Raw genomic sequence first — 26,926 nt, 5'->3', positions numbered from 1 at the left:
GACACAAAAAACGATATTATTGGTTTAAATCGAATGTCGAAGACGTCATTGCAATCATAAAACATGTAGCGCCTCCATCAACTGCAGGTGCATGAGACGGGCACAGCCTCGAGGTCACTGTGACGCATTTGTAAATCCTGGCACTGACAGGAGCCACCATAGATGTCAGCCATCGTAACAAAGCTTTAAGGCAGCTGCGTAATAAAAAGGACAGCCAGCGACACGACTAGTCAATCCTCGTTAATGCGATAACATTTTGCATTGCATCTGTGGCAGATACTCTTGGCGCACTGTGTTCAGTAACATAGGTTTATGGAACGTCAAACTTGTTCGAACGGGATGGCTGCTATCCAACATCGGTCGTGGCAGCCATTGGGGAAACCCCGGAGAATTAATAGAGAAAAGCACAATCTTGGCACCGGATGAATAGTTTAGAATTAAGCGACTCTCAATGGATGAAATATACGGAACATATCACTGTCATTGGTCTGTTAGAGTAAACATAAAAAATATGAAATAATCATATTTCGTATACTTATACCCTAGCATGGTATCATTTCCGATCAGAATCACCAGTCGAGTCGATCTAGCCATGCCCGTATGTCCGTGTGTCTCTGTTTTGAATAGGGGATGGCTCACTCTATGACTATGACTAGTACTTATGAAATTCCAAAGGATGAGGCCCACGTTTCAGGGAGCGCACAATCTGCTTGAGTTTGGGTACGGGACATTGAAGATTAAGTATTGCATTAGCTACAAGAACTGCAAATTAATAAGAAAACTAGCAACGGTCTACAAATGACAATTATTCACGTATTCATTCATAAAACCCATCATCTGCTAGAACGTCGAACATGCTCGACGGCGAGGTGAACCAACCGAGTTCGACCGCGTGTTGCTTTTAGCATGAAGCTGACCGGCCGCTGGCACTTGCAGCCAGTCCGATACAGATACTCGTTCAGAACGTCAGATACTTTCGCCAGATACGGTCGTGTTGCGGTCGGACCTGCTAACAAGTTCTCGTAACCATTAAAAATCGCCAAGAGAATTCTTAAACTGAAAAGTTTGTGAAAGTGCCAAGGCTTCCATACCCACAAAAGCCAAATTTAAAGTCAAATAAAGTGCAAATAATAGGAGCTGCAATTATATACTACATTATTAAATTAGAAATTTAAATCAAAAATTAAAAGAACCGGCGGCAAGCGCCATTAAAGTCGGGTCGAGCCACTCTTGGATTACGCGCTCCCCCTCAGAGGTTTCGCTTTCGCCACCTGTTATTATGGCAAACACCCAACCAGAAAAGCTCTACATGCAACTAAGCGCAGCGGAATTGGCGGCTATTATAATGAAAGGTGAGTTATGCGCCCGAAAATGTCACGGACAACACCAATGGCACCTGTTGCCAGCAAACTGTCTTAGATGTGCAGCGCCTGAACTAAGGAATATGAATATAACTACGACAGAACGAAATTTTCGTAGAAACTTCTTGGATTACAGTCGTATTCGTTCAATAAACTTCTGAAACTAGCATTTCCTGCGAAGGCATTCGGCAAAAGCGGAAAAAAATTTTTGAAATTGAAACGTTGAACGTTGGCAACTGAAGAATGGCAGTCAACTGGCTCAGTAATTACCAAAGCAGCTGTGCCAAGCTTGCTGGCGACAGATATTCCAAATGGAGCTGCGCGGTGCACCCACACCGAGTCCCTGCGTCAGCTCCACGCCGCAGCTACGGCGGCATAATCATAAAAGTGGCAGTCCTTTGAGGGTGGCAATCTAGATACAGACAGATACGTAAACAACGCCAACTATTTGTCGCCATCGTACTTCAGCTTAGGGTTTGCGGGGCGGCGGGGCACGCCGCATATGTCAGCCAGCCACTTTGCGCGCTATACTGAATTGGGGACGACGATGTCGCCAGACATATTGGCAATTTGTCTGTTTGCGGAGCTGGAATGGCAGTTGGCCTCGAGAATGTGTATCCTCATTCACCACCGTCTGCTGACTGTGACAGCTTTTTGAAGGAGAAGTTCGAACTCTCTCTTGTGCATCCCAGACAAATGGATTATAGGTTACATTGAGGATTATTTTATCCCCAAACTGTTTCTTACGTCGCTGATAACATTGCTTGTTCGTCTTACTAATCAAAAATAGTACACATCTATGGATATAGTATGTTCTTAAACTTTCCTAGAGGTGCTCTTTTGTTCTGAGAGTCCTGCGCTGTAAAGCAGTTTCTTTTTATATAATTTAGTTTGCTAAAGAACGAACTACCCCGGGTGGACAGGTGGCTTCCTTTCTTCTGGGCCCTGGGACACAGTACCTTTCAGCAGACGGGAGGTGCACACACGAGTGCTGGGCCACCGATTGTGCCACCAAACTGCATCATCTGGTGTGTTGTTGCGATTCATTCATAAAAGTGATGCGTCATTTTACTACAATATACACCACATAGTCGATTCCCCTAACATACTTGCCCATACATACGTACGTACAAGTACAAGTTGTGATAAGCCGAGGCTTCCCACACACGGAACGCTTCCCAGTGGACCGACCGCCAGCCAAAAGCCGCCTATGATGATAACCTTTCGCTGACTTTTGGCGTGAATATGGGATTTTCTGATGCCTCTGACAGTTAATGTCTGCCGCTTTAAAGTAGGTTTTAGCTGATTTTCACAGGAGGGCATTCATTCTTGGAAGAAAAGGCCAATAACGCGCAAACCATTGACAATTTTCGCGAAAAACTTTTTGGATTGGCCTCTGGTGTTGGAGACGGATCAGATGCATTTAAATAAAGTGGGCTAGCACGCTTGCAAGGGGTAGAGCGGGCTGATACTAAATTTATACTGGGAACTCAGTCCCAAGCTCACTAGCTTGCCTCAAGTTTTACATTGGATTTATCTTTAATTGAGCCTCATGAAGGCGTTAGAGGGTTGGCATCGCCAGAGCTCTGGTCAGATAGATTATATAACTGGAAATTTGATAACACTCTGAAGCGTTAACCGTATGAGTCCTGCACAGGTGTTTTGATCGGAAGAAGCCAGTGACGGCGGCAACTCGGAGGCAAACATTTGTCTAAATATAAATTATAGTGTTGAATATAAAAAACGGCTCAGAACAACACACAGGGAATGGAGCTGGGCTAACTGCTGTTATTTGAACAGCCTGATTTCGTGGCTGCAATGCCAGTCAGTCAGTTGCTTTGAATTTGGCTCCGTTGTTTATCTGTCTAAATTTAGAAGAGATAGCGGAATATTGCGCTTATAAATAGTTGTGTCAACAGGCGAAACGCACACCTTCCGCAAAATGTGTACTATTTGAGGGTCTGTACCGCCTTACTGGCTTAGATAAACGGCGTTCAAATTTGATCTTGCTATTTATGTAAATACATATGTATGTATGTATAGGTGCAAAGCCTCGTTCGTAGGTAGCGATATTAGAGTTAGCCAATACAAAATGGTCATATACATCCCAATATATAGACACGCGAATGAACAGATGTTTTGGTTTATTCCAGATTGCGAGACTGAAAAGCTCAGAACTAAGTAGGTTCGCCACTGGGGCAGCTGGGGTCTTAATTAGTTGGCTAGTTTTTCCTCCCTGGAATTGTCGAAGAGGGACTCTACACCGTCCCACACTTGCCCCTGCAATCGGGTTAAGCGTTCGCTCATTTGCTTGCGCCTCAATACGTAAAACGCTAACCGGGTTGTTGGCTTCCGATGCAGCGGCTGCAGCCTGAACTTGAACCGACTTTACGCGACTTACGCGCCAGACGCGAAATAAATTACTTTTAACAAGTGAGCTGCGTTTAAACACTTTTGAAATACCTGTGGAGGTCAGTGGTAAACTGACGCGGCTGGAAACAGGTTTCATTTTCTCGAAGCGATGCGAAGCGATGCATAATTTGAATTTACATTTTTGGCTGCATTTGTTTGTGCTCGCCGAATTGATCGAGTCAGCACGATAGCTTAAGGAGCACAGGACAATGAGCAGCAGGCAGCCAGCAGAGGGAGGCAGCGGTATACATTTTCATGTCTAGGATATTAATGCTGAATGGCTTCATTTTATTATCTTAGGCCAGTACGAGCCGATTTGTGCGTATTAAAATTCAGCAGTACAGGAGTGTCGTCGCACAAAAGCAGACAACACGTCAAACCCTATTCGGCATGGCGAGTCTGTTTCCGCGAAAACGGGGGTTTTTTTCTTCAAATTGACCAATTTCAATAGTATATGCCAAAACTTTGCAACCGGTTCCAAACGCTTAAACGTCATAGATAGAAGACAACTAACTCTTTAATTTTGGTTTATTTTTAGATTCACCCAATTCCAATGACCGTGACGCAGGTTTCTGTTCCGCCAGCTCGGAAAGCGAAGGCGGAGACGACTTGGTCGTCGAGCACACGCGCATTGGCAGTCCCGACATCACGCCAAAAGGAACAGAAGACGCGTCTGACCCTAGCTCCAACTCGAACTCTAAGCCCATTGCCTTGATCCGCAACAAGCGCAAGAGCACGGAACCCTCCAAGGTCGTGGGTTCGCTGCCCGGCCCTTCCGTCCCTCCCACTGCGAGTATGCATGCAACGGGTCCGCTCAAAAAACGCATTCGCTATACTTCCTCGGCGGACTCAGCGGTGGTGCTGACACCTCCGGCCGTGGACTCTCCGCCGCCCAGTGCCTGCCTGTCATCCTCGCTGAACTTGGATCACGACATGATGCCGAATCCGGCCCACATATTCGTCCGTCACCCAGGAGTCACCACTTTGCATCGGCCGTTCGCCTCCACCCATCCGGAGCAGCTGGAACCGCTCGCCCTGGTAACGAAGAAGACCAAATTGGGCGTCGATAATGAGATGAAAACGGAGCCCTACCCTAAGCTGCACAATGCCAAGCCGCTGACTCCGAAAAAAGTGCTACAGAAAAAGATGGGAAAGACGCTACCAGCATCCTCTTCGCTGCTGGACGCGAGTCTCAGCGATGAGGACACGTGCAAGGCATCAGTCGGCCTTCGATCTGATGAGTCCATGTCGCGACCCCACCAGAGCCAACACCAGCACCATAATCAGCGTAACTACAAGAACATGACGCGGGAGCGCCGCATAGAGGCGAATGCTCGGGAACGGACCCGTGTCCACACCATTTCCGCCGCCTACGAAACACTACGCCAAGCCGTTCCGTCCTATGCCAGCTCCCAAAAGCTCTCGAAGCTGTCCGTTCTTCGAGTCGCCTGCTCCTACATACTGACGCTGAGCCGGATGGCTGGCGAGGACTACAGCGCCGACCAGTCCGAGCCATCAATCGCCGACTGCCTGGAGGCCGTCACAGCAACTATTCAGACGGAGGGCAAGGTGAAGCGGAAGAAAGACGAGTAATTGTAGTCATGTAGAGATGGACACCTATTAAGACATTCAATGCGACTGATTGCCGCTGTGTTCCTGATAACCGGGTGGGCTTCAGCTTGGGCCAATACTGTATCTGCATCCAGCATTCCTACCCACACACTCTGAGTCCTGGGCATAGTGGTCGCCACGGGTGGCCGCATAGCTTTAAAAGTTTTCAAAGCTTTGTTTAGATGTAACATAGAAGACCAGGGTGCGAGTCGAGGAATATGAATAATGCGCAAAATACACTATAGTTGTACCATATACATTAGATTTAGAACTTAATACCAGCGATGTGATCCTAATTTAAAGTCGCTTCTTACTAAAACCAGACTAGGTATGGAACATTTAAGGCAGTACAAACAGTCAACAGCCTGCACTCTGAAACTGAAAAGACAATAACCCTAGTGGACAATAACATGAGCGTTTGGCTATTTTCCAAATGTTCACTCTACTTCTACCATTTATTTTCAAAATCCAATTATATAAGAACTGGATTCATGTTTGAAGCAGCCACAACACCCCTGGCCAAAATGGATAGATATAACACTAGTAATAATATTCGTAAATTAAGCTAACAACTAAGAACTCAACCCAAACTTGAACTTAAGCGTACATTATCGTCGAGAAGCAATAAAGTGTGGCTTTTATGGGCTTCTGTTCTCTGCACTGACTGACTGATCGATTAGTTATTTGTTAAACAGATTGCCATTTTAAGTGAGAGAGGTGTTATCGATCGATTTGTAATATTTGCATTTGTTAAAACGAAAGTCCTTAAACATTTCAGACCGTGTAAATAGTCTTCTACGCCCCAATGTAATCTCATTGTATTAGGTTAGTAGATCTACATAGCATACACAAAAGCGTTAGTGCCATAAAGTGGAGAAATATAAAAATCTGACAGTGTACATGTTTTGATTTTTGGCCGGGGTTTTAGGTGAATGCGGACGGGGTTGACCCATTAGTCAGCCATTGGTGCGAGCGCACTAGGGATTGCAAACAGGCACGAAAACCAAACAGAGGTGACGGCGAAAAGGGGTAATTTATGTCTATACGTTGAATAATCTTATCGCTGGCAACAAGCTATTTGGTGTTGGTGGTATATAAACTTAACAGGTGCGCGTCCAGAGGCAGGCGATCGATTCGGGTGCACCCGCCCTCACCGGCAGAACCGCTATCATAAACGCGTTTTGGCACACCACATTCGGTGCCCTTATCGGGCCTAGAAATAAATTTGTCAGCTAATCTAGCAGGCACAAAGTTTGCCGATATTACCGCCAGTTAAGCGAGGTGCAGGCGCACCCATGACGTATTCAGGAACGATGCCGCACAGTTAGCTATGCAAATGTCAATCGAGGCGCCTGCATCTCGTTGACCCAGTGCAATAGCCAGCACAAATTACATCAGCTTAGTAGCCATTAGTCGTAGCCGTAGCCGTTGCCGTTGCCGTAGAAAACAGGTTAATTGGAGCAGTTTCTGATCAGGGTATGATACTGACTCAAAGCACGGGCGTTATTCAATTGGAGCCAGGTGGTTCAGTTCGCACTTGCTTTTCTGAAAACCCATTCAAAAGCACTTGCATCTGCATATTTATGTGGCTGAAAAACGGTTGTTTTTATATTTTGTTGTTGTATTTATAAAATATGGATGGCAGCGGAACGGAAAATATTAAATATTAAATTGGATTTATGCCGATCATTGAACATGATTCAGCGATTTGACTTTTTTAAAAGTATGCGTGCATGTCTATGTAATTCTACGTATATATTACCTCAAGCTACTATATGTCATTATACTAAGCACTAAGGTGCGAAATTATCGATTGCGGATGACAATGGCTTTGATCTCTAAGGGAACAGCATCTAGTCGCTGATCAATTCTAAACCTAATGCAGTTACCGAAATCTTACACGAAAAAGGATTTCTAAAGCAGTTAAAATTTTTCCATTCAGCTCGATGCCAATTGAATTATACTAAAGAACTTAGCATAATGCAAAGCTGATGCAATTATCAAAGTATATTGCAGGAACGCCAGATGCGGAGTATTCGGATTCATTTCTCAGCTCATTTCGAAAGCGCATTCATTTATCAATGAATTCCCTCTAACCTCTATTAATATCATTGAATACCAATGAGCTTTAAATAATAAGTTCAACATATTACTTAATTACCTAAAGCCTAAGTGATAATTATTATGTTCTTTTGTCTATAAATGCACTTGCGGACATGGGAAAATATAATGTTTTGTGCAAAATGCCAAATATGCAGTTCATTGAACCAGGGGTGAGCATCAGAATGTTTTTTTTTTAAGTTGCATTCTTACAAATACAAATATATATTTTGATTCCCTCTGCTACTATTATATACCCCTACCGATACAAGTACGGTTTGTTTCTTAGCCCAACGACAAAATAATGGTATCAATCATCAGAAGATCATCAAAAATAATGTTATAAATTTTTGCAAGTGCACTTAAAATAAGACAAACCTAATTTATATTCTGTCAACGAAACGTTTGGACCTCGGCAGCAAAGATAAAATAAGGCTTACTTGGGGAGCTCCGGGTCATTAATATACCCTTTCGAAGCCAATACGGTAAAGGATCTGTAATTGCTTCAGATTTGATATCCCTTACTCATTGTGTATACCCTCTGTTAGGTCATTCAGACCACTCGCTAAGGCACTGCCCGTTGCCCATTATTAATAAGACTTATTCGGACAGAGTTATTAAACTCTATCTTATGCAGGCCGAGCCAGGCCAATACCCAGAACGAACGAGATTGAGAACTCATTCAAGCACTCGGGATCGAGCAGCACCGAGGTCCTACCTGTGGCACTGGGGTCCGCTCAGCCGGCATAAAAACACCCGCCAGGTTTGGGGCCTAACGCAGCGCCGATAGCGACAAAGAAATCGACATCTGTTGCCACCTGACAATGGCATGAGGTGAGCTACCCAAGCCAAGTGTGGTTGGCTTAATTTGAGCTCGCGGTACGCTGCCGAGGCAAAAATTAGCATTTGTATAAACAAGAGAATAAAATAAACTATGGCAAGTCGGTGCATCACATGTCGTGACGAGATGTTGTTTTAGTTTGCTCCCAACAGAGAAATTGTTGCGCAAATATTGGCTTTAATGCCCTCTAAAAATACCCCGTCTCCGGTCGCGGTCTCCGCTCGCTGGTATCCGTCCAACTGTAGTTGCAGCTTTAAGTTGTAATGGCAGACGTCAAATATTGTCGCACCTGTCACAGGTGTGGGCAACGTCTATTTCGGGGCGCAACTGCGCGTGTGCCGCCTCCCGCCTTTGAGCGAGTGTGAGTCCAAGTGCGAGTGCGAGGGTGACTCGAACTGCGTATCGTCTTGGCATCACATGCTGGCCGGCCGCGAGGCGTGATCTTTCTATTAAAGATGCGTAAAAATTAGCACTGGTGCCGATGCTGGCTGGACTACTTAGATAATTAACCAAAAATTTACTACTCGTTATAAAGGCAAGGCTAAAAATAGAAGCCGGCTGCCTCGGTTATTGTTTACATGTTAAATTGCTTGCTATTGGGTTTTTTATCTGGGAATTGGGCTATTTTAAGCCAGCCTAAAGTGACAACGCTACGTCTGTCTCAATAGAGATACTATTGATCATTGTACTGGAAATGTTGATATATTTGAAAAATAGATAGAATAGACAATGTCGATTAATGGTGCCTGTAGGTTTTGGACCATCTGGGCATAGATTCTGATATATGAGAAAACTCCGATGCATAATTAGATGCAACACAAAAGTAAGGGTAACTGGTAGTAAATTTACTCAGTACTTCGGCACAATATAATTACACACACAAGATCTGCTGAAACTATTTCTAACCGAAGAATATGTGTTTAGCTGAAGACGTCGACTTCTGAGAACGTTCGTACAGCTGACGTCACTCAGATAGAAATGCAAAATACTTATTTGCAGTGCGGTTGGGATGGACAGACAGCGAGTGTGCGAGCCCTGTGTGCGCCTGTGTGTACACACGATTGGTTGGCGCCTAGATTGCAAGGCAGAAGTGACAATTTTAAAATAAAATCAGGCTGGGGGAAAGGCGGGCCTGGGGCTTGTGGCGGTGCGATTGCATCGGAAAAAGGAAAAGAGGGAAAGCTATTAGGCAACACGGCGCGACGGCTACAGCTACGGCTACTCGCCATCCCATGCCAAATGCTTGTCTAGCAATTTTGGTGTAAAATATTTTAAATAAACTCTTGCCAGCTGCTCCTCTGTCCCACATGGACAACGGCCCGTCTAGAACTTCAATCTCAATATTGAATCAGATAATACTTTTTGCACATATGCATCATCACTAATGGATGCATTTATTTAGCGTTTCTTGGGCCAAAACTATGGCCCAATAAACACTGGCTCACTGCATAGAGGCACGCTGGCTAACTGGGCACTGCAGTGGCCAATTAACACGTAATTTGCTATAATTTAAGTGCTGCCGCCAGTCTGCGGCGGTTTGTTATTGTTTTGAGTGCGTAATTGACGTGGCAGACAGAAATTTAAATTGACAGATAGGCGACGACGATGCGATGGCGGTGAGCAACACGCAGTGCGCCGACGCACAGACCGTCCAAACTCCAGGCTGCTCGTTGTCGGCGTCAATCTTTTCCCGTGCGTAAATGTCACTACTTGGCGCCAATGATCCATACGCCATTGGCATTCATTTAAATTGCCATATAGTACTTATGTCAACAGAGTGCGCAGCGCAAGAACACGTCTCAAACGTTTTTAGGAGAATACCGTAAACAGATTCTTAAACCGAAGTTATCCTTTCGCGTTAATAATATCTGCGAAGCAAACTCGGACTGGAAATTGGAATACTCTTTTCAAAAGCATACAAATATGCGTGGAGGCGTTCTCTAGTCGCCAATTTAATCAGACAAAACGCAGATCCACTTTTGAGCCGCGTCTGTAAAGACCCTTTTGGCCTTCAATTTTGGTCTCGCTTGCGTGAGAGAATTTGAAAGAAATCATCGCTCATGACGTTGACTACACACAAGCTTCTGCAAATTTGATTTAATTCATTTTCAACACGCGATTTTCATGGACGAGTGTCCGAGTGTCCTCCTTCAATTTGAATTGTGGTAGAACCAAATTAAACGAACAAATCGTTCCACAACGGTACCAACTTTTTAATTTTATTTCAAATTAAGTTGGAGAAATTAACTAACAATTACCGATAATAACAACTCGGTAACTCAGCTGGCTTGGTGCCGCAGCTGCTGGGAAAGTCTCGGCGAATAAATGCGCCATACAGCAATCTGACGCAATATGCCCGGTGAATTGCAAGCTTATTGATTGCATTGCAGAAGCTATTCCGGCTGCAAAGAGTGAAATACGACGCCCTAAGTACTGTCCGTTATCCAACTAACGATGTCCTGCCCAACAAGGCTTAACAATAACGCCGGACAACCGAGCAATCGATGCCAATTTACCCACCTATTGCCCCACTCAAGGGCCACATTTCACGGGAGAACGGAGTACAAGTGCTAATAATGCAAGTGCAACATCTGGCAGCTCCACTCATTGGGTTCCAGGCAAGGTGGAGGCTGTGTTACGTTACCCCTTCCGCTAGTGGCTTACAATAACTCGAGTGCAGGGTGCCCAGGTATTATTGTTATGATAAGATTGAACTCCTCCTTCCGCCTACCCTTCGTGATGTGTGCAGACAATAGAACTGGGTATGACTGACATCGCCGTTTAAGCACTACGACGCCTTTTCAAGCCACCAAATTTACGCATTTCTGCTGCAGCCATCTGTGGCCGGTGCTGGTGCCACTGCCATCGTCGAACCCAATCCCATCCTAGTAATCCAAGTCGCAGCGTGGACATGCGCAATGCACTGGCGCCAGCATGTCCACACGTCTACGCAATATGCCCTGCTGGACCAGGACCAGCTCACATCATCCCACTCGTCTGACGGCTGTGTTCTTGCCAAATGTGCCACATTGACGAAGCATTTGTTATTGTTATTTCTGTACATATGTGCATTGCAAATTCATTGCCCCCTGCGAAATTCGGGGGACGAACGAAAACATTTCAAAGTTGACAGATTGGGAGCTTAAATGAATAAGCAGTATCGTTAGTTTTGTGAAGCAAACCTAGTCCTGGATTTTAATGCTACATTGTTTTAAATTCAGGAGTTGGTATTCGGTGCTCTACGGCCGCAATTAAATGACTGAAATTTCTGTTTTTCATCAGGGCCACGAAAACTTAAGGACGTGCTTTATAAAACAAAGCAAGTAGCAAAGAAAAAGACGCCGACGCCGCCGGCTGCTTGTGTCGGGAGCAGGGAGTCGGCGACGGCGACGGCAACACCGAAAAAGGATGCGGACGAACGATGTGTCCAACTACCATATAAAAATATGCAATCAAACGAGTGTAAGATTGATCTCGGGCGATATTCTGAGAAATCGAGAGCCGGTGCTCCAGTCTGATCGTTGGTCCCTTAGTTGGAGGAGAACACAAACAGACACTCCGGTAGTATAAACACAACATTTTTAAAGAGGAACGAGCGAAGCGGTCAAATGTCGGTTTGTTAACAAAAAGCAAAAAACAAAAAAAAAACAAAACCTGCACGGCATCTTTCCATTTTTGGGGATTTTTCGCCGACAGCAATGGGCAAGCACAGTCTTAGAGGGACTAAAATGTTAAATTATTTTTCAAAGTCCTTCGATTTTTGCATAATTTGGCAAATCGTAGTTTTAGAACTACGTTTCTTGTCTACCAGTGTGCTAAACTTGGTTTAACCTAACATACTTGTATGTATTTACATCCATTCACTTTAACGCGCAATGGGCAAGCACAGTCTTAGAGGGACTAAAATGTTAAATTATTTTTCAAAGTCCTTCGATTTTTGCATAATTTGGCAAATCGTAGTTTTAGAACTACGTTTCTTGTCTACCAGTGTGCTAAACTTGGTTTAACCTAACATACTTGTATGTATTTACATCCATTCACTTTAACGCGCTCTGTAAGCTTTATGCTAAAGGTAAGTATTGCCTTCTCCAAGTGTCCTTGCCAAATTCAATATCCGCGTAAAAGGCCATTGTCAGTTCATCAGTACGTAATTGATTCTGACAGTGCGTACTCGCATTGACACCGCACCGGACTGAGCGCGGATAGTGTGAATCCGAGGGATTAGCACATACACATGATGATACACACAATGCGTCGTGAACAGGGCACAAGTGATTGATTTCGCGACTTTTTCGAACGGCAGTCGGCAATCGGCAAGTTCCATACAAATAAATATGTGCAAGTCCCAAGCACCAATTTTTCGATAAATTCGCTTTTTCGGTTTTGGAGGCAGTAATTTTGACGCAAGGCAACAACAGCGGGTTCGTCCGAACGCGAAACGAGTTGCATTCCGTTGACCATTTCAAACAATTGGCAGTGGCAGCTGCTGAGCCAGACCCAGCGAAGCGGAGGCCCAGGAGGAGCAGGAGCATCAGGGGCTCCAGGGGCACCAGAGGCACCAGTGGCAGCAGAGGCACCAGTGGCACCAGCGGAGGACGAAGCCTCAATTGAGGTTTAATTTAGAATGTACCCAGTGCCACCGCACCGTGGAGGCATTGATTGCACAGTGTTCTGTGTCTGACATGAGCACACAGTCGGAATATTGATAAGCCTTGCTCACTTTTGCGCCTGGCCGGCTAATCGGCGCAGGCCGGCGAGGACAACATGTTGTAAATTGGTGCGAATGCATTTGTTACCATTAGTCAGCCGAAGTCCGAGAGCAACCCCAAGCCAATGTCGGGCACCACTGCCAGCCCAATTTTGTGCAATATAATTGGACTTTTTTGGACGAAAAATGTCCAAGTTGCAAAAAGTTTCTCAGCGTTAATTATATCTCGATTACATTCGATTTTCGTTAAGCCCTAAAGACCGAAGCATATTCTAGAAAACAAGCTTTCTAACTTTCGAATGAAAATGTCTGCATGCCTAAACACAACATAAAGCGGGAAACACTTCTTATTAACTAATGTTGTTGTCCGCTGGGTAGAAACCAATAAAATTAATAACATAATAATTTCAGATAAAAGGCAACATTGAGCAAGTTATTTGCAAAATGCGATCACATGAAAGAAATATGCCAAAGCCAATGATTGGCATTGGAAAATGTACAAAAAATACGAGCAAGCTGCGCTTGTAAAATATGAAATTAATAAACGGCAGGCAGGCAGAGTCCGTGTTCAAATCTCCTGCAGGTGGAGCGATAATTACCTCACGCTCGATGGGACAGGTACAGGGACAGGGATCGGGATCGGGCCCGGGATCGGACACCGAAAGCGTTCATCCTATAGACCAGGTAATCAGAAAGCTGCAAGTCAGAAGCTTGGATGGATGCAAATTATTCATAATAGTAATAAAAATAACATAATCCCTTCCGTCTTTCTTCTTTCCAAACTAGTTTCCAAATTAGTCACAATAAATATTTTTCGCCCACAACAGGAACTCATTTTTGAATATATGAACTTTGTATTATTTAAAGTGGCTTCTTGTTGCCAGAAAAAAAGGACTCGACCGTTGATAAAATCTCATTGATTTGTGGAGTAAGTTTCAGGTACATTTCAGGTGCCGCTGATACTATTTAAAGACATTTATTAAAAAACGAACTGTTGGGTTGTATATGGGCATCTGTTGAAAAATGTACGAATGAAAAATATGTGTTTGTGTGTATGTTATGCAGGCCATAAGGCAACCGAAATGAAAACCTAATTTGGAGGCACAGTCGCATCAGTAATCCACTTCATTAGCAAAATGGTTCGAGGCATGCGTGACACGTACGAACTTGAACCATAAATAATACTTTTTTCTTGGCAGACGCTTGCTACTTCCTTTGGCAAGCCTTGGGAAATATTTGCAGGCTGGACGATTTCGGCCTGGCTTATTTTGCTGCTGCTGCTGCTTTTTGCCGGCCATGACAAAACAATGTCAACTGTCTTCAGAAACACATGTAGACATAAACATCAATTCAGGACAGCCCAGCATGCCCAGTGACGACTCTGGCCAGCCCGGCCATGCTGTGTCCTTAATCGATTATCATTTTTAATAATCAATTTCCGAGGCCCTTCAATATCAAGCAGCGGCTTCTGCTTTGGCGTCCGCGCTACTTATGGGCAGACGCTCAGGCTCTGCTCTGGCTCTGGTCCTGGTCCTGGCTCTGACTCTGGCTCCAGCTCAGTTGATGACGACAACACATTGACATTTATGAGTTGGAGCGCGTCGCAGTGCCCTAGGCCATGCTCTGCGGCGCACTTATATTTTAATTGCAGAATCGCAAAATACTCGGTGAGCATGCGTGTGCGTTTGGTAGAGATGAAATCATAAATCTGCGCACACAGTAAGTGGCAGGCAGGCGTTTGGGTATCATTGCAGTCCTGCGCCTGTCTGTTCCCCCATCCTCGTCCAGCCGGGCCAAATAAATGCAACGAAGTCGACGTGACCCTTATAAATTTGTAGAACATGTCTTTTGACAGGTTGCATTTCCAAACAGCAGCATATTAATTGATCTGGAGGGGTACACAGATACTTTACTTCTCCGAGCGCCGCCAGCGTTCAAAAGCACGCTCCATAGCAGTACGACCTAAAAAAGGTTTCGTGTACATGTAGATCGCAGGTCAAGAGAGTTTTGTATAGGATAAAGTTACCTTTGAGCTTTGGCTTATTCTTGCTGTCCTCAATGACCACCTCCCAGAGGTTCACGTCGCCCCTGATGTTTACAATGTCGACGCATGCCGGGTTCATTTGATGTTTGAATTCGAGCATCAACTTCGTGTTTACGAATAGTTCGTAGTAACCATTGCGGCACACAATCACGATTACGAAAGCACCGCCTGGCCTGAGGGTTGTGTTCAAGCGCGACTCCTGGCAGTTCACCCAATCCCCATTTTGATAGGCGCCCCGTTTAATCACAGCCTTGCCGATCTTGTCACGCTTGCTCCGCAGGAAAATGGGACTGAAGTAAAATGATACTGTGGGCTGGGGCCAAATCTCCTGTCCCTTCTGAAGAGCGACGCTGAAGCTTTGGGGCATCAAGCAGACGCGACCCTCGATCCGCAGGGCGTTTCCTTCATCCAGGGAAAATCCTTTCGGAACCTTCCCGTAGAAGGGAAGGGCGATACCTTTGCGGAACTCTTTCTCCGAAATCATGGCCGACAGGAAAAACATGTCGTTTTCCTCGCCATCTCCGTCGTCTGTTAGATATCCGGCTGTCTCAGGTTTGTAAGTGGCCCTTAACGTTTTGGGCATGGAGTGCGTCAGACGGACAGGATACTCGGACACGCAGTGGCTATTGATGACTAGGTCGGTGACATCGCCAACTACCGTTACAGCTTCCAACCACCTGTAGTGCATACGGTGCATATATGTCGCAAAATGGTAACCATTCACTGCGATAAAGAAAACATTCTCCGTGAGCAGGATCTGCATCCAAAAGGACTTGCCTCGGCTCAACTGAAAACTTAGGTTCGACGAACTCTCGGAGGGACCCCACATCCCCCGGATGCGTGAGTTGCGTGTAATATAGTTTTGAGGCAGTCGTGCACCTACTTGCAGCAGCACATCGTATAGCTGATCTGGCTGTTTGGAGAGGAAGTTTATGGAAAAGTGCTCACATGCCAGAGGAATCATTCCGTGGAAGACGAAACATTGACCTGGCCTTGGGTACTGGACCACTTTGAACTGCTTCCGACAATGGGCCTGCGAGCGCTCTTCGTAGAACATGGATATGGCGTCCAATTCCCGTCTTAGGGCGATGGTCTTGGCTCCAGGAAACATACCTGTGGTCGCGCCGAATACACAAATACGAAGCAAACGATAACAAAATCAAAACATTCGACAAAATGCCCTAAAATTTTGACGTAATATTCCCGAACGTAGGCAAATTGGAACAGGCTCAGAATTTATAAGCGCCCTCAAATTCTACAATGGACACCGAACTTGATTCGGAGGGGCCATGTATAATTCGTATATTTACTCGCTGTGCTCGAACAAAAATGTATCGAAAGCTCTGAAAGCTACATTTGCCAACAACCTGTTGTAGGAACACTAACACGTTAAGAGCAGGAGAGCTTGTTTGATGCCACAAGTGTTCTCTTCTGTGTGTGTATTGCAAGATTTTATATGGGCCTGCCAACAAACTGTTCACTGTCCGTTCACAATGGAAAGCGTGAAAACAGGGAAATAGAAAATCCCTATTTAACCTTTAATGATAACAAGAGTACATTACACTATTATTAATTTAACAAAATACTGAAAAACGTTTTAAGTGAATAAAAACCTTATCGTATTATTGTCGCCTAATCAATGAGAAAACAAGCATAAAATGAAACTCAATGCTAGTATGAACACAACTAGTATTCAGTATCAATACACATGGGATTGTGATAAATGCGAACATTCCTTCCCCTTATGACAGGATTCTGCTCCAGCGTGACATTCCATAGCTTCACGTCGCCTTGGATGTACACAGTATCGACAAGCTCAGGGCTGACCTTGTACTTGAATTCCGTGATGAACTGCCGATTGACGTATACCTCGAACGAGTCCTTGGTGCACACGATGACCAATATGAATGTTCGACCGGGACGGAAGTTCGTGTCCAGCTCCGAACGCTCCTCCTCCGCCCAGGAACCGTTGAGCCAGGCATTGCGACACACCACCGCCTTTCCTAGGGCGCCGCTGCTGGCCTTCGAGAAGCGGGGGTTTAAGTGGAATGCTATCACTGGATGTGGCCATATGTCCTGTCCCCGCTGCAGGTTTATGTAGAACGAGTGTGGGAGCAGTCGCACCCGTCCCTCGATCTTCAAGCATCGCCCCTCGACCAGCGAGTTCGGCGGCAGAGCTCCATAGTAGGGCAAGGTAAGCCCAAGGTTATTTGTGCTGTGGTCACTCTTTGGCGAGCTCTCCAACTGTTTGGTCGGGGGGCCAATAAGGCACCACTCCTGTGGTATGGTGATTGCCTCCTCGGCGCTGGCGTCGATCTCATCGATTTCATCATCTACGTGCAGCTCTATGTTCTTTGCCTCCGACTCCGTCAAGCGTTGGGGATAGTTCATGACCAGTGCCCGCTGCATTTCCACGTCCTCCACATCGCCCTTGACTTCAAGAATGCGGACGTCCTTGTAGGGCACCCGATGTTTGTACTCGGCGAAGTGCTGACCGTTTACCGATATCATGTAGCAAGGGTTTGTGACGAGCACTTGAATGGAGAATTTCTCCCCGCGGGCCAAGAGGAAAGGCAGTGCTGAGGAGACTTCTTCGCTTCCCCATATCTCCTCCACTTTGGTGTTGCGAACGATATAGTTCTGGGGTAATCTTGGGTTAACATGCAAAGCCACATCCCTCGCCTCGTTGTTGCGCACAAGGTTTATGGAGAATCTAAGGATATGCATAACATGTGTAGTTAATTGGAAGCAGTTGGGAGACGTCCATTTGCTTACCGTTCGCAGTTCACTGGCAGTCTTCCGGAAATGGTAAAGCTGAGCCCCTCGCTCAACTGGCCAATCTGGTCGTTGTAGTATTTTGGCTGTGGATCCGTATATTCATAATAGGAGGCCTACAAAAGGGCACCGCAAATGTAGGATAGTCAAAATAAATATAAGGTAGCAGTTTTGTTGGTAAGTTACTGAATTGGATGGTGATGATTGCCTCCTCTCCAGTTCATGGGGAAATGCATTATGCGAGTCCCAATAGGTATACATTATATCAAAAACTGTGGAAAGGCCTACTTTGGTCCCGAAAGCTAATCCCATTCATGCCACCATTCCAAGTCAAATGCCACTTCCATATATTTTATGGGCGCACGTACTTTGGTACTGTTTTTGGCAATCAAAAACCTCAACCGCTTCGACACATTTTTTTTTGCCTCTGAACAAAATATATTGTTGTGGCCGTTTTGTCTCTCATTTTTGACATTGTTTAGTTGCTTAAACATCAATTCAAGCTCTTTTTTTTAGGTAGGACTTTTCTTTTCAAACTTGCTAAGACGCCACAGCCCGAATCAATACTCCCCAACTCCTCACTCGGTGCTTACCTCATTCAAGCCACCTCGTTTTTTCCTGCGGCAGCAGCAAAGCCACTTTCCGCGAAGGACACTAAGGCACATCGTATATCCTGATCAGCTGGACAACTGATCAGTAGTGGTGGCAAGGTAGTAGTGATGATCCTATGTACTTATGTACGTAAGGCTCTGGTTCTCCTCCTAATAGACGGAATGATTCAACATCGTCCTTGCATAGTTCACGGCACACGCATTTTTAAAATAGACTAAGCTTATGCTGGAGTATACTTATGTATGAACTGCTTTTAGTTTGTTTAAGGTATGGACGCCAAACTTGGTGTGGAAGAACCAGGAAAATAAGTGACAGGAAACAAGTTGTTTCACAGCTGAGGAGAGCCTACTGCTTGGCCGTTATTATTTTTTGTTCGATTGTCTCGCGCTTCGCGAATGACTCGTTCGAGGAGAACAGAGGAATAGAGGAGACAACACCGCTGTTGTCGATGTGACAACGCCAAAAAGCTTTTTTTGTTCGAACAAGCAACGAAAGTATGTGTTTGTCGACCCTGCTATTCTCTTTCCGTACATGCATATATATGAACATGAGTAAACCACTGATTCAGCTTCGATGTGGAAGCTGTCACTCCAACACAGTATCTGTACACAGTGACACCGACAATTGCCGTATTATGTGTAAATTTGTTAATTATTTTGTCTGAGCAAAACAAACCTAAGCTTGGGGCGGACGCGACTGTGCCAGACAGCTGGGAAAGAGCTTTCGCAGGCGGAGCATAGCACACCCCAACAATGCGAATGGAGGAAATACTGCAGAGCACGCTAAATGTCAAAGTAAAGACGCAGTAGAAAAGAGAGAACGTGTGGTCGAAAATGAGAATGTAGTGGTGGGCTAATCGACTCTCTCTAAATTTAAAATTTACTAATTGCAAAAACACACCAGATAATGGACGATAGAGCTCTAGTTTTCGATTACGTACTTTACACTCCTTGCCGTCCACCACCTCGATGTCGCTGAAGTAATCCATCACCGGTTCCAGGTGCTGGGCCTCCACCTGCTGGAACCTCAGGTGCACATCTTGGTCCCGTTCCCGTTCTATGTTTTGCCTGTTCTCTGCTCCCGCCTCAATGGCCGCAAAATCAATCACGTCCGGTCGATGCCGATGCATGTCGGTGTTGGCCGGGATGTCAGCGATATCCAAGAAGTGACGCAACCAGAGTTCCCGACAATGAAATTGAAACAGTTGCAGGCGGCGCTTGGTGCGGTAGTAGCTGAGGCTTCGTTCAATATTAAAGGCGTTCTGCCACAGTGCATCCGACAGATCAACGAGCTCGCGTACGGAGTGGCAGACCAGTAGTATTATTGCCGTCATACTAACACAAAAAACAATGGGTTAACGTTTTACACCGATGCAGAGATGCGAATTTGTTGTGGCGGGATTCACGCTCTGCTCTGCTCTCACTTGCTCTCTTTGCTCTCGCGCTGGTCACTTTCTCGGTCCGCTGATAACTCTCTCTCTCTGGATAAAGGAGATGTTGGGGTCTTAAGTACTCTAATTTCTGACAGGTCTTTGGGTTTATTTTTATTCGCGCACTATTACGATTTGTTTTTATGCCGGTCTGACGGTCACCTAAAGTCTGGTCGTTACCTATACCCCAAACTTTGTATCGACACCAAAATAGCTTTTTCCCCCCTGTGATAACGCACACCACACGTAAACGCATATGCGGGGGCGCCGATTCCTATATACATTACGTATTCTTCTATATATGAGACTTCACACGCAGACAATCGCCAAACTGTTCAAACTACCGATAAGTGTTCAATTGCAGGGCTTTCTTATCCACCATGAATGGGCGGCAATGAACCAGGTGATGCACCATGGAAGATTCCACAAATACTTACATCGTCGTTTCCGAATGGCAGGTAATTAACCTGGTCGCTCCGCTTCCGATTGTTGCAGCAGCAGCAACTCATCCCGCTCGGATAGATCACTTAATTTTCACTCACAAACACAAACTGAATCCAAAAACCAGTACGGTATCAGAAGAAAGCTGGCCTTAAATGACCTTGCTCAGTGACACAAATAACTATGTAATTATAAAGATATGGTTTCTTATACTTAGGTGGCCGATAATAAATGTTTAGGCTCTCAGAAACACAGGCTAAAAATATTTAGCAATGCTTTGACTCGGTATAAACAACCGCCGTCTGTCGCGAAACTTTTTCAACTGATATTTGTATGCACACTTTCATCAAGTTGACTGAGTCAGCCACCGACGCCTTGGCATAGTTCATTCGTATATATACAAAAGCAAAATGTTAATTGTATGACAAAATACATCGAATTAGATATTGTTTGTAGGAAAAAGTAAGGTTTTTACCGCCCCAAAGTTATTTCAAATAATAAACTTTCCAGCGTACTTCAAAATAGTATTACAAATGTATTCGTTTTGGTTAGAAAAATAAGTGTAAATTTCTATTAACTCGGCTCCGGTTTTAATCTTCATGTCAGGCCAAGTCAGCTTTTGAACAGGAGAAGCACTTATCTACCCAGTTTACAGACCACATTTGTTCAATAGAGATTTTATAAAAGTAACATTGATCGTACAATTTGCACTGAATAACTTGTAGTTTTCTTACAAGCCTTTCTTCAGAGAAGACAGAAAAATTAAAACTAAATAATAAGCTTCTGGGTAAACGTGGTATTTTACATAAATATATATTCCAAATAACGTAAATTTCAAAGATTTCGCATTGTGGATTTATATATTCTAAGTTTGATCCTTAAAATCGTTGTTCTATAAAAAGAAAAAAGCCTAAAAAGCCGTATATTAACTGAGTTTCTGGGAAATAAAGAAAGTTAATTCATAGATATATAATTGTAAAGAATTATTATAATATAGATATATAATTCATATACATATAATTGATTGATTGATAAAAGGACGATTTCAAATAGTTGTACTATTGTCCTTAATTCAATACAGTTCATAGACTCTAATAAACTAAAAGAGGTTCAACATTTGCCTTGAAGTTGAAGTTGAATCTTTCCAAAATACTTATGCTATTTATTTATCATTTTTCAAAAATAATTCCTCATATTTCATATGTGAAAAAAAATGTTGTGGCCAGAAAGTAATTATCGCTGCCGTGTAGAACGCGTACCCATGGCATGCTGAGACTTGGGGGACGGTCCCTTGTAATACTTAGACAAGCTCTTGCTTGTGCGTGGCGGCCGGATGTTAGTGGTGCTGCTGCTGCTTCGTTCCATAGCCTTTTCAGCGTCCGTCTTCAACGGCAACTCGTCATCGTCGTCCCATCGATCCAATTTCCTTTCTTCATCGCCCGAGTCACCTGTTGCGTCCGTCTTGGATTTACGGCTCCGGCGATTGCGAGATGAGGAAGAAGTCACATCGGTGCGTTCAGATTTCTCGCTGAAAATTAGGAAAATGTACTAGGTAGTTCCTACTAAAAGCTGGTTGAACTCACTCCTTAACGGATAACTTGGTGTCATCCCCGCATGTTGTCGTTTTGCGCTTCAGCAGTGCCAGCTCTCGTTCCGCAATCACTTTCTTGCGCTCATCCGCCGATTCGGCCGCACTGAGCTTGGTCGTAGAATCTGCCAGTTGCTTCACGGGCTCCTCCTGCTTCACACGCTTCAGTTGCTGCTGTTGTTCCTGCGCTTGCTTCAGTGATCGCTTCAGGGCGCTCCTAAGGGTGTCGCGCGAGCTCTCTGGCGCAACATCCTTGCCAAGCTGGGGAAGTCCGATCGCCTCAAGCAGCTTTTGGCCGAGCGCAGCCTTACCCTCCGACTTGCGAATGGGTGCCGTGTCTGCTTTGTCGTTTTCCGTATCTCCACTAGCTCCATTCGACGGAGAAGCCTCAATGGCTTCAGGAAGCTCTTGCGCAATTGCTGGTAGAGTATCGGCGAGTTGGCTCGCAGCCTCTGGCACTGTGCTTGTGGGTGCCTGGGACGGCTCAGCCGTCGGTTCTTTAATTGATTGCATCACTTGTTGAACAGTTTTTTCCGATTGCTGGGATTCCTCAGGGATACCGGTAGAAGATGATTTTAAAGTCATAGTGGGGGACGAGTCCCTATTGCTACGCCCTACAGTTCCAGGCGACTTTAAGGCCTGAACGACGGTCCTACGCCTCTTAACAATTGGTCGTGTAATTGCAGGTGGCTCTGTTTGGGGGGGTTGCTTAGCCAAACGGTCATCTACGACATCCACGGTGTCACCCGAAACGTGTGATTCCGGCTCCAGCGGCTGTGGCTCGACTAGCACAATATCCTCTAAATTAACCACACTGTTTGATGGACTACGTCGTCGGCGGGAACTACGTTTTTCTTTTGACTCATGCTGCTGCTTAAGCAGTGAGATAAGGGCCTCGTTAAGCGCGTCGGCTGGATTTGATCCAAATTGTGATAAAAGCATAGCGTCGATATTCAATAGCTCGCTGCTCACATGCGCTGCATTCGAAGTTGAAGCTGGTGGCTGACCGGCTGGTCGCTCACGAACCCGTGCTTTTCGCTGTGATCGTTTCACAGGAGATACGCTAATCGACTTCGTGGGTCGCAGAGGGGGGTCTTCCAGCTCTGTGGGACTGGAAGGTACTAGCTGAACCGACGTCTCTGGCGGTAGTTTGTAAGGCATTGCACTGGATAGGTCTGTAAGGTTTAGTAAATCCTTTGTGGCTGATAGGGAACTGTTCGGACCAGAAGTCGCGATAGCCGGTGAAGCCGCCTGTTTATCTTGCTGTTGAACAACCGCCAGCATGGGGCCCAGATAGGGACCCAGAAGCTGTGTGAGGTCCGTGTCCTGTAGGAGGTTGGTATCCGACATTATAACAGCAAACTTTGAGCATTTCAGTCGAGCCATTTGCTCTTCACAGTTCCCGGCAGATACTGGCCACTTCAATGCTTTAAGAATCAGCATCAACAAATCCGGATCCCTTATAACGCTACCCAAGGAAATGGCATCTGTGAGGCTTTTTACATTTGGCATTGATTTTGTCGGGGCTGAAACGTGTGAGCGGCCGGCCGATGATTCAATCAGGTCAAGCGCCAACGGCAGTGACTTGGCTTGACTTGCCGGCACGCCTTTCTTTAACTTTGGCGGAACCGCCTGAACCACCGTCTCTTCGTCCTCCCGCTTCTTCTTTGGCGCAGCAAAGATCATGTGCTCCGGCAACGCTTCCTCTACCGAGGGCTCACACCCGTACAGGGCTTCTTGAGGAACTACTGTTGCTGTCACAGAGGGCTGAATATCATCGACTGGGTTCCGGACTTGTGCCGACTTAAGAAGGGACATCTGCCCGCTGTTTATGGCTTTGATGTTATTCAAGGCGTTTTTAAGATTTCTGCGTTTTTGTTGTAACACGTTGCTGGGCAGATTTGCCATCCCGGTCCCTTGCGCATTAGTAGTTGGCGCAACTGGTATCGCCGTCCTAGTTCTGGTGTTTTCCGAGTTGTCAATTTTGCCGACCACTGCGACGTTGCCGGTAATGCGTCCGTGTGTCTGAATGAAGTTTATTACACCGGCTGGCGAGAGTTTCCTTTCTGGGTTCTTTTTGGAGACACTTGTTGCCGATACCTCGGATGTTAGAGGCACCAAAGAAGGCAAATGCTGCATAGAACGCTGTGCAATCGACATCGGCGCCGATCCGTAGCGAGAATCCACAAAGACGCTACTGCGACGTGTCGGCAGCAAATTGCTGTTTCCAGTTGCAATACTAGGAGGCAAAACACTTTCTCTATGCTCCCTGACTTTACTGACGACTACACCATCATCTTTAGGTGTAGTCCCAGTCTTCGGCTTAGACACTGTGATAGTAGTCTCCGGCACACGAGTCAGTAAAATAGGGCGAAATTCATCTGCCTTGTTGGATCTAGTATCAAGGTTGCCGCCGCCTTCCTGAGGTCGGTTCCCAGGTTGCGGGTTGGACACTGTGATGGTGGTCTCCGGCACGTGGGTTAGTATAATAGGGCGGAACTCGTCGATCTGTGCAAGGTTGTCCTCGCTTCTTTCAGCCAGCTGGGCCGCTGGAGGAACGCTAAGTCGTGCGGCGGCTGCTTCTCGTGCATTTTTGGGCTGCAAGTTGGAAAGGGAATTTTGTTTAAAGTGTTGGCAAGGAGGACAGCAGGCCAGTTTACCAAAGTGCTGAGTAGAAAGTCCCGGAACACAAGCTGAGTGTGCTTGGCAATGTTTGAAAGCGATGCCGTAGCCTCCACCTGTCGGTAGCACGACTTGCAGAGCACCTTGGGTAGTGGATCGTCTTCAGCCACCTTAAAGGGCAGGAATGTGTATAAGAATTATGTAAGGATTCTTGCTGTTGTTATTTATTATTTGCAGCACTTTCATACGGATCTCTGGTTTAAAATTGCGCGCACTGCTTGTAGTTCTTTCCAGGGTTGGCGCACAAGAGTTTCGGTATGTTTTCGAGACACATACTAAATAATCCGATGCCGCAGTGCCGATCCCCGGCAATTTACTTACGTTCAGATAGAGGTGTCGCGATATCTTATCCTTGAGGCCTCGGGTCTTGAAGATGAACACACTCTCCACAACGGAGTTGGTCTTGCTCTTCGTGTTGGCCGCGCAAATGCGGCACAAGTGCTCGAACTGTGCATCCATGTTAGCTTCACACTGCTCTTGCAGCTCCACGCTGTACAGTGTAGTCGCCCTTTCACCTCCAGAATCAAAGCACCGCACGCAACGTGCCGTTGGCGAAGACGAAATGCATTTAACAAAATCTCCCACGGGGCGGAAAATAAACGAATGCGTCGTCCCGAGCCGCTCACTTCGCGTTCACACCGAATTTACACACACTATCGTATACTAATGCGGCTTGCCTTTCATACTACATTTCGTACTATTTTACACTTGCAATTTGAGAAAGTCGCGCGCCTCGGCGAGACTGAGCGAAACTATCCGAGAGCGCGGAAAACAAACGGCAGAATGAAAAACAAATAATAACAAACTGTATTCCGTATTGAACAGCGAAGGTAAAGAGAGCGCAAGTCCGCAAGTAGAGGGCTGAGAGAGAGGGAGAGAAACGATCTTCTTACTCTCTGTTCAACTCACGTTTTGCTTTCTTCTTTTAACGTTGTCCGCACTCGCTATGCTATGTTTTTCGAGGAAAATATATTTTCCCTTAAACTCTTTGTGTTAATGTTATTAAATAGAGTTTCGGCTGTCCAAAAAGCCTCCTAACTTGGACACTGGGCCATTGCAGTAATTTTTATCAGCTTTAAATAGGCTTTTGCCACAACGATTTCACCAGCACTTGCGTCGCGACGAGAAACGAAAACGAAATAAAACTGAGCGAAATAAACCTTGCTGCTGTTTGCCATTACACTCACCACCCACCCATACTAATGCATTCCTGCACGCACACACGCGCGCCGACGGCTTACTCTACTCGTCTCTCCGCCTCGCCTACGTCGTTTTTATGCGCTCGCTGCGGCTGTGGCCTTTTGGGTTGTTGCTGTGTGCGTGCTTGCTGCCTGACTGTTGCTTTTTTTACACACATTTACACGATTTTTTTTTTCAGTTTCTCTGTTTATTTTTTTTTCGTTTTTCGCGTACTGGTGTGGGTGAACGCCTGGTATTCAGTCTGTTTCATGGCGCACAGCCAGTTTTCCGCTCTATCCATGTGGCCTCAATGCCTGCCCCTGTCTGGCTGTGTGCGTTCTGGTCGGTTTTTCTTTCTACAGCCGCGGAGGAGAGTGCCGGGTACATTGGATCTATGCAAATAATGTCACAGGCACAACACTTGACTGAGAGTATCAGGAAGCTCTCGCTTTCCAATTGAATTCAATCCAAACGGCATTTTCGGAGCTTTGCAACTTTAAGTTTATGTACGTGAAATCAGAACAATTAGCTTTCTTGTGTGTTCGGTAAAATAATAAGCATATGATTATAACTATCTAAAGGGTATTCGTCGTTTCGTGGCGATGCGACTCGGTACGCCGCACTTCTCCCATACAAAAAAACTAGTTGTCGCTTCGGTTGAAAGTGTGCGTGTCTTATTATGTTTGTATGTATGCATGTACACATTTATGTAAGCCTTGGTGCCTCTGATCTTTCTCTCCTTTTGTTGCTATTTCCTAACACTATCGCGCCATACTTTTTCATTCTGTACGCATGCTGTGAGTGTGTGTGCCTGTGCATGAAGAGAAACTTTTTACGCCAAGCCGTTGGTGTGTATATGACGCCCGACTGCGAATTATTCATTATGTTGTCCTAAAAAGCAGAGCGGTTTGACTTTTTTAAGAGAAGGAAGCGGCCATTTTCAAACATATTATTTAATGGCTAAGGAGCCCATACATACATACTTATTGACGTACATTTTTATATGTATGTACATATGTATATATCAAATTTTGACATAAAACAAATAAGTAGGCAAATGTTTTGAATATTTTGTTTTTTTCTTTTGAAGACTGCCATATTTTTTCATTTTATAACGTCTGCTCTCTCTACACAAACTTAACA

At 45.3% G+C, this 26,926-nt stretch overlaps 4 protein-coding genes and 1 long non-coding RNA gene across 11 annotated transcripts; 2 read left to right on the top strand and 3 right to left on the bottom strand.

The window, feature by feature from the left end:
• The first annotated feature begins 932 nt into the window (after positions 1–932).
• On the top strand, positions 933–6,283 carry net (atonal bHLH transcription factor 8-like protein net). 3 transcript variants are annotated; one of them, XM_020945169.2, is made up of 2 exons: positions 933–1,352; positions 4,312–6,283. In XM_020945169.2, exons 1-2 carry the CDS (start codon positions 1,280–1,282, stop codon positions 5,364–5,366), a joined length of 1,128 nt encoding a protein of 375 aa, XP_020800828.2. In that variant the 5' UTR covers positions 933–1,279; the 3' UTR covers positions 5,367–6,283. The 3 variants fall into 3 exon arrangements, with proteins under 3 accessions (XP_020800828.2, XP_086686531.1, XP_086686530.1); XM_086830405.1 differs by lacking the exon at positions 933–1,352 and adding an exon at positions 2,889–3,320; XM_086830404.1 differs by lacking the exon at positions 933–1,352 and adding an exon at positions 3,836–4,016.
• Positions 6,284–13,977: 7,694 nt separating this feature from the next.
• On the bottom strand, positions 13,978–16,337 carry LOC110178209 (galectin-8). The gene is made up of 2 exons (XM_020945247.2): positions 15,060–16,337; positions 13,978–14,995 (listed from the first exon to the last, which is right to left on the bottom strand). The coding sequence occupies exons 1-2, from the start codon at positions 16,186–16,188 to the stop codon at positions 14,943–14,945; spliced, it is 1,182 nt and encodes a 393-aa protein (XP_020800906.2). The 5' UTR covers positions 16,189–16,337; the 3' UTR covers positions 13,978–14,942.
• A 227-nt stretch (positions 16,338–16,564) lies between these two features.
• galectin lies at positions 16,565–20,658 on the bottom strand. 5 transcript variants are annotated; one of them, XM_086830403.1, is made up of 4 exons: positions 20,331–20,655; positions 19,405–19,798; positions 17,853–17,968; positions 16,565–17,790 (listed from the first exon to the last, which is right to left on the bottom strand). In XM_086830403.1, exons 2-4 carry the CDS (start codon positions 19,795–19,797, stop codon positions 16,764–16,766), a joined length of 1,536 nt encoding a protein of 511 aa, XP_086686529.1. In that variant the 5' UTR covers position 19,798; positions 20,331–20,655; the 3' UTR covers positions 16,565–16,763. The 5 variants fall into 5 exon arrangements, with proteins under 5 accessions (XP_086686529.1, XP_086686527.1, XP_020800905.2 ...); XM_086830401.1 differs by lacking the exon at positions 20,331–20,655 and adding an exon at positions 19,888–20,059; XM_020945246.2 differs by lacking the exon at positions 19,405–19,798 and having other exon boundaries at positions 20,331–20,658.
• On the top strand, positions 19,183–21,484 carry LOC147643962 (uncharacterized). Its single transcript, XR_015271104.1, has 2 exons — positions 19,183–19,311; positions 19,368–21,484. It is a non-coding gene; the product is annotated as an uncharacterized LOC147643962 (long non-coding RNA).
• Positions 21,289–26,644, bottom strand: dbr (debra). Its single transcript, XM_020945242.2, has 4 exons — positions 24,926–26,644; positions 24,583–24,714; positions 21,918–24,520; positions 21,289–21,862 (listed from the first exon to the last, which is right to left on the bottom strand). Exons 1-4 carry the CDS (start codon positions 25,061–25,063, stop codon positions 21,568–21,570), a joined length of 3,168 nt encoding a protein of 1,055 aa, XP_020800901.2. The 5' UTR covers positions 25,064–26,644; the 3' UTR covers positions 21,289–21,567.
• Between the last annotated feature and the right edge of the window lie 282 nt (positions 26,645–26,926).

The sequence above is a fragment of the Drosophila serrata genome, unplaced genomic scaffold (genome assembly GCF_035046125.1).
Source record: "Drosophila serrata isolate PLE 108 unplaced genomic scaffold, ASM3504612v1 contig_240, whole genome shotgun sequence".
In the NCBI taxonomy this organism is placed as follows: domain Eukaryota; kingdom Metazoa; phylum Arthropoda; class Insecta; order Diptera; family Drosophilidae; genus Drosophila; species Drosophila serrata.
This window is presented reverse-complemented; position numbering and strand designations above follow the sequence as displayed.

What these genes read in the sequence shown, in the direction of transcription:
- LOC110178209 (XM_020945247.2), bottom strand. Translation starts at nt 16,188, where the DNA reads ATGTTTCCTGGAGCCAAGACCATCGCCCTAAGACGGGAATTGGACGCC. An exon ending in GAATAAGCCAAAGCTCAAAG is followed by an intron (nt 14,996 to 15,059) that starts GTAACTTTATCC and finishes AACCTTTTTTAG; the next exon opens with GTCGTACTGCTATGGAGCGT.
- galectin (XM_086830403.1), bottom strand. Translation starts at nt 19,797, where the DNA reads ATGACGGCAATAATACTACTGGTCTGCCACTCCGTACGCGAGCTCGTT. An exon ending in TGGACGGCAAGGAGTGTAAA is followed by an intron (nt 17,969 to 19,404) that starts GTACGTAATCGA and finishes GCCCTTTTGTAG; the next exon opens with GCCTCCTATTATGAATATAC. An exon ending in CTGCCAGTGAACTGCGAACG is followed by an intron (nt 17,791 to 17,852) that starts GTAAGCAAATGG and finishes GCATATCCTTAG; the next exon opens with ATTCTCCATAAACCTTGTGC.
- dbr (XM_020945242.2), bottom strand. Translation starts at nt 25,063, where the DNA reads ATGGATGCACAGTTCGAGCACTTGTGCCGCATTTGCGCGGCCAACACG. An exon ending in CGCGACACCTCTATCTGAAC is followed by an intron (nt 24,715 to 24,925) that starts GTAAGTAAATTG and finishes CTGCCCTTTAAG; the next exon opens with GTGGCTGAAGACGATCCACT. An exon ending in ACCAAGTTATCCGTTAAGGA is followed by an intron (nt 21,863 to 21,917) that starts GTGAGTTCAACC and finishes CCTAATTTTCAG; the next exon opens with CGAGAAATCTGAACGCACCG.
- net (XM_020945169.2), top strand. Translation starts at nt 1,280, where the DNA reads ATGGCAAACACCCAACCAGAAAAGCTCTACATGCAACTAAGCGCAGCG. An exon ending in GGCGGCTATTATAATGAAAG is followed by an intron (nt 1,353 to 4,311) that starts GTGAGTTATGCG and finishes GTTTATTTTTAG; the next exon opens with ATTCACCCAATTCCAATGAC.